Source organism: Triticum dicoccoides, chromosome 4B (assembly GCF_002162155.2).
Source record: "Triticum dicoccoides isolate Atlit2015 ecotype Zavitan chromosome 4B, WEW_v2.0, whole genome shotgun sequence".
Taxonomy (NCBI): Eukaryota; Viridiplantae; Streptophyta; class Magnoliopsida; order Poales; family Poaceae; genus Triticum; species Triticum dicoccoides.
Window position 1 is genome coordinate 102,091,895 of NC_041387.1, and position 5,903 is coordinate 102,097,797.

General features: G+C 44.3%; 1 protein-coding gene across 1 annotated transcript; it reads right to left on the bottom strand.

Moving 5' to 3' along the window:
* Window positions 1-681: 681 nt before the first annotated feature.
* LOC119293417 (heavy metal-associated isoprenylated plant protein 7-like) lies at window positions 682-2,420 on the bottom strand. The gene is made up of 5 exons (XM_037571904.1): window positions 2,397-2,420; window positions 2,116-2,290; window positions 1,780-2,012; window positions 1,554-1,635; window positions 682-1,440 (listed from the first exon to the last, which is right to left on the bottom strand). The coding sequence occupies exons 1-5, from the start codon at window positions 2,403-2,405 to the stop codon at window positions 821-823; spliced, it is 1,119 nt and encodes a 372-aa protein (XP_037427801.1). The 5' UTR covers window positions 2,406-2,420; the 3' UTR covers window positions 682-820.
* Window positions 2,421-5,903: the final 3,483 nt, after the last annotated feature.

Here is a 5,903-nt window from a genome sequence, read left to right on the forward strand (position 1 = left end):
TGAAAATATTTTTTTATTGGACCATGGCAATTTTAAGTACATGTATTATGGTAATTTTAGTTTATAGTGCATGGCAAGTCTAATTTCTTAATTCTCCGTTTTATAATATGTTAAAATTTACTTTTAAATGTAAAAAAAATAGTTGAAACATATCATGACAACTTCAGTGTAAATATCATGGCAATTCATGTGCAATAGACATGGCAACTTTTAACAATTTTTTTTACCGAAATATATCGATATAAGATCTAATTTTAAACATCTCGTCGAGAGGGATTTAATGATGAAAACGTATCTTCAATCGAATTTTTCATTTAAGAGATAAAACATTTTAAAAACTGAAAATTTAAAAAGATTCTCGCATGCATGCGATGACGTGGCAATCTATTTGTATTAGAGATGTGTGATGCGTCTTTTTTTCTGCCACACGTGTGACAGTTATTGACATCCTTTATTTTTACACTCGGTTACATGACATTTTGCACTCGGCAAACAAACCGGCACTCAGCAAAGCGAAATGCTGTATCCACGTATGTGGCAAAGGCTGGCGCCAATCACCTGGGCTCCATGATGTCGGTAGAGTAGAGTAATTCCCATTATATCTTTCTTCAAAAGGATATCAATGGCATAGGACATTTAGGACGCATCTAGAAAGCCGTTATTTTATTTATACATTGCAGTAACCAGATGCTTTATTCAACATATATATGAAGACTTGTGACATGGAAGGTGCACACAGTTCACTACATGATGGGTCTCTTTATTCCATGTACGGTGGCTTATGGTTACCATGGAACCTAGTTACACACGGTTCATAACATTACATGATGGTGCATGCATCTGGGCTCTGATCGCCGAAAGTCTGTGGCGGATAGTGCTGCGGATACGGCCCATAATACGTTGCTGGATTACCAGCATATGGGTATTGGTGGTATTGCTGATAAGCATAGTGCGGGTATGCGTAAGCGTAGGCTGCTGGGTGGTAGTTGTACTGGTAGTGGCCGTTCACGGCCATCTTCTCAGCCTCCGGCGCCACCGCAACAAGTGAAGCCGGCGCAGGCAGTTTGAATAGGTGGTCCTTCGTCTGGTTTTCCTCTACAACCGTCTCCTTCTCAACCCCATCTCCATCCCCTTTGCCTGGCTTCTCCGTTTCAGTCTCTTCTTCTCTGTTCACGGCTTCTTTGGTCTCTTCTTCTACCCCTAGTTCATTTTTGTTTTCCAGATTATCAGATGGTTCTTGCTTCTTGGCATTGGCATCCGCTGCAGGCGCATCCCCATCCATGGCTGCTGCTGGCGTATCCTCATGCAGTGGCTCAGCTCTGATGATGGCAGCCTTCCTCCCCGTGCACTTGTGGATGAACCCTACTAGGGTCGCTGGCTCGACCATCCCTTTCACCATCAGCTGTGAAGATTTGATGTGCGGCACGGCCTCCTCCACTCCTGATCAACAGTTTGCAACCATACCGTGTAAATACCGCAACAAACTAAGCAAGGAAGTCGACGTATTCGAGTAGTTAGCAATTGTACTATTAACATACGGAGTGCATCGATACCTTTTATCTTGAGTATCCTCTTCTTCATCTCCTCACTGCAATCTTCACAGTGCAATTCTATCTTGAGCACTACAACCATTTCCTGGTCCCAATAATGATCAATATCACAAAAAGGTGGTTAAAAAAACGCCAGAATGTAAATGTAAAAAAACAAAACAAAATGGTAGTAGTGAACTAAGTAGGATATTAACAGCAACTAGCAGCAAGAAATTGGCTCAGTAAATACCATGTCGAACTCCGCTACATCCTTTTTCATGTCTGGCGCCCCGGCACCGTGTTTCTTGCTATCCTCACTTTTCACCGGCGGTGGCAGCTTCTCCGGCGATGGGCTCAGCAGCACCGCCTTCTTCCCGGTCTTCCTCTTGACCGCCTCGACCACCATGATCGGGTTCTCCATCGCCTTCTGGCCAGTTACCACCACCGTGTCGGTCGAGTGATCCACGATCACCTCCTCAACCCCTTAATTTATCCCACCAAGAACTTAGTTTTGAAACACCTATACATACAAATTAGCTAATTCCAAAACGAATTCCGGATGTGCATCCACTTTCATGTTACGTACCATCGAGGCGCAGCAGAGACCGGCGCAGCTTCCTGGCGCAGCCATCGCAGTGGACTGGCACGCTTACCACCACCCCGTTCGCCGGCGCATCGCTGCCTCCCTTCACCGGCGCCTTGTCCCCTTCCTTCCCAGTGCTCCGGGCATCACCGGCCGCCGCCGCCTTCTTCGCCCGCGTCTGCCACATCGGAACGAGAGAAAAATACCTTGAGAATCACGTACGATGAGCTGAAGATAAATCACCTGGACGGGAGAGAAGGTTTGGCGAGCGTTCTCTCGTTTACCTTGGCCATAGCGTGTGCTCGGTTCCTCGACCGTAATTGATCGATCTGAGAATGGAGCGCTCCAGTGTGCACACACATATATGTGAGTCATGGGATGCATCGTGGAGGGAGAGGGGGGGTGCCACGTCTGGGCGGTGCAGCCATGGGATGCGCCGCGTGGCCGTTTGCATGCAGTGCCAAACGTACGTGCTTCGCTGGATGCACACTCAGAAGCAGACGCTATATCTCCATTAAAGGGACTTTGTCTAGAGGACGCTATATTCGGTGCCGCCCGGGCGTACGTTTCCGCTCTTTTGGCTGGAAATGGGGATCGAAAGAAAAGGTACCGAAACGGCTGTAGTTTTTTTTAACATTATAATACAGACGCAACCGTTTATGTATACACACATACACTCATTTCTATAAACGACAGCGTAGTCGACGGAAACGTCTCTCACTGAACACGCATTGTCATAAATCCTGACATAAATTCAGGATAAATACGAGCATCGAAACTCGAACCCTAATGGACTTGGAATACCAGTGTCCATCTAACTATCCAACCACAGATAAATTCGCTATAAGACTCTTGTTGTTCATGGCAGGCTAATGCCTTGGGTTGCAATGGCATATATGTATGATGTGACCGAGACACATTTTTTTTGTTGTCCTACTAAGACACATCCAAAATGTGACATAACTTTTTTGTTCGGAGGTGACATAAATTACATCTAAGTTGAAGTTTTTTCTTTTCCTTTTTTTTTCTCAGGTTGTTCAGGGCTTGCAGCGAGGCGGAAGCTAAATGTCTTGGGCCTCCGTTCAGTTTAGTTTACCTAGCTTCGTTCAGTTTAGGTGCTAGCTTCATTCCTTCCCCGTAGGCTATCCTCCGTTCATTTTTTTTCTTTTTCCCGTTCGATGGCTCATCCTTTTTCTTCACAAGAATGTTGTTTTCTTGTATAAACCGTATATTCATGTATAGTTTAGAGATACATGAAAACATTAAAAAATATGTTCATGTAACTTTTAGAAAAGTGTCCACATGGTTTAAAAAAGTTCACCATGGATTTGAATTTTTTTAGGACAGTGTAAATTGTTTGCTAGTGTATTTTAAACAAATGTTGATAACACCCAAAAACAATTTGTGACATTTAAAACATGCTCACACATTTCAAAAGATATATGTGAACTTTTAGAAAAAATATTATACAACGTAAAAAATGTTTGCATAATTCAAAAGGAATGTTTCCAACCATTCACAAAATTGTATGTGACATTTACAAAAAAAATATGTTTGTGACATTTTAAAAAATGTTTATATAAATGTAAAAAAAATGATGTAGTATATAAATGTTTAAAAAATGTTTATATAAATGTAAAAAAAATTTGTACTCCCTCCGTTCCTAAATATTTGTCTTTCTAGAGATTTCAACAAGTGACTACATCGGAGGAAAATGAGTGAATTTACACTCTAAAACATGTCTATATACATCGTATGTGGTAATCCATTTGAAATCTCTAAAAAAATAAATATTTAGGAACGGAGGGAGTATTATTCAAGAAAAATTTCAATATTTATTTGAAAAAAATGTTTAACACATAATGGAAAAGATGTTCAAAACATATGTTGAAAAAAAATTATTTGTTATTTTTAAATCAACATGTATAAAAAAAATCCAGATATATGTAGAAATTGCACAACGTGTATTTGGAAAGAGTATTATGAAAACATGTAAAAATTATAATGATGTATTTAGAAAATGTTAAAGACATGCTTGGTTGCACTTATGTTGAAGACACGCAGTTTGGTGCGGGGGCGACACATGCAGTTGCAGGGTGAGGGAAACACTTGTAGTTGCATGTTCGGTGATGGTCATGCTGCCATAAAAAAATCAGGAGTTTTAAAGGCAAAAATAAAAAAATAAAAAATAAAAAGGAAAACATAAAACAAAGAGGATGGACTTGTAACTGGGACAAAAATTTGCCGGGCCCACTAGTTGTGTATCAAGGGTGCACTTGCAATTGGGACAAAAAGGGATCGCCCCTACCCCGAGTTGCATGTCGAGGGTGGACTTGCAACTAGGACAAAATGGGCGAGGGCCAATTGCGCGTCGAGGATTGACATGCAACTGGGAAACAATGGACCGGGCCCCCAGTTGCGTGTTGATGGTGAACTTGCAACTGGGACAAAAATGGGTTCGGGCGTTGAGAATTGACTTGCAACTGGGACAAAAATGGATTGGGCCCCCAGTTGCATATCGTGGGTGAAGTTGCAACTAAGAAAAAAGGGATTTCCCCACACCCTAGTTGCATGTCGAGTGTGGACTTGCAACTAGGACAAAAATGAGTCCGGTCTAGTTGTGTGTTGAGGATGGACTTGCAATTCAAACAAAAATGGGTATGGCCTTCAGTTGCATATCGAGGATGGAGTTGCAACTAGAACAAAAAGGTACACCCAGTTGCGTGTTGAGGATGGACTTAAATCTAGGAAACAATTGGTCAAGGCCTAGTTGCGTGTCAAGGGTGGATTTGCAAATGGGACAAAAATGGGTCATGGCCAATTGCGTTTGAAGTATGGATTTGCACTTAGGACAAAAATGGGTCGGACCCCCAGTTGCATATCTAGGGTGGAGTTGTAACTGAGAAAAAAAGGGTCGCTGCCATCCTAGTTGCATGTCGAGAGTGGATTTGCAACAGCTACAAAAATGGGCCTGGTCCAGTTGCGTGTTGATGATAGACTTGCAACCAGGACAAAAATGTGTTGGGCCCTCAGTTGTGTATCGAGGCTGGAGTTGTGTAACGCCCCGGATCCGATGCGCCAGGTGTCCGCCAGTTATTCGTCATCATTGCCATGTCATTTGCTTGCGTGTTGCATTTTATCATGTCATCATGTGCATTTCATTTTGCATACGTGTTCGTCTCATGCATCCGAGCATTTTCCCCGTTGTCCGTTTTGCAATTCGGCGCTCCTATGTCCTCCGGCGTTCCCCCTTTTGTCTCCTGTTGAGAGCGGGTGTTAAACGTTCTCGGAATGGACCGAGGCTTGTCAAGCAGCCTTGGTATAGCACCGGTAGACCGCCTGTCAAGTTTCGTGCCATTTGGAGGTCGTTTGATACTCCAACGGTTAACCGGGTAACCGTAAAGCCCCTCTCTCTTTGCAGCCCAACACCCCTTTTAAAGTGGCCTAAAACCCATCTAACTCCCATCCATGCTCTCGGTCGTTCGATCACGACCGCGTGGCCGAAAACCGCTCCTCATTTGGACTCTCCTAGCTCCCTCTACCTATAAATAAGCCCCTCCCCCCGAAATTCGCGGATCAAATCGCAGACGAAACCCTAGCCCCGCTCCCCTCGCGCGCCAGACATGTCCAACCCCGCCGGACATGTCCAGCCTCCATGTCGTCCCGGCCAATCCGGTGCCGCCACGTCACCCCGCCGCCGCTCTCCTCCAACCGCGCGCCGCCACCTCACCCTCTCTCTCCTCCCACCACCGCCGCGGCCCGCGGGGCCCGGATCGGGCCCGCGCGAGCCC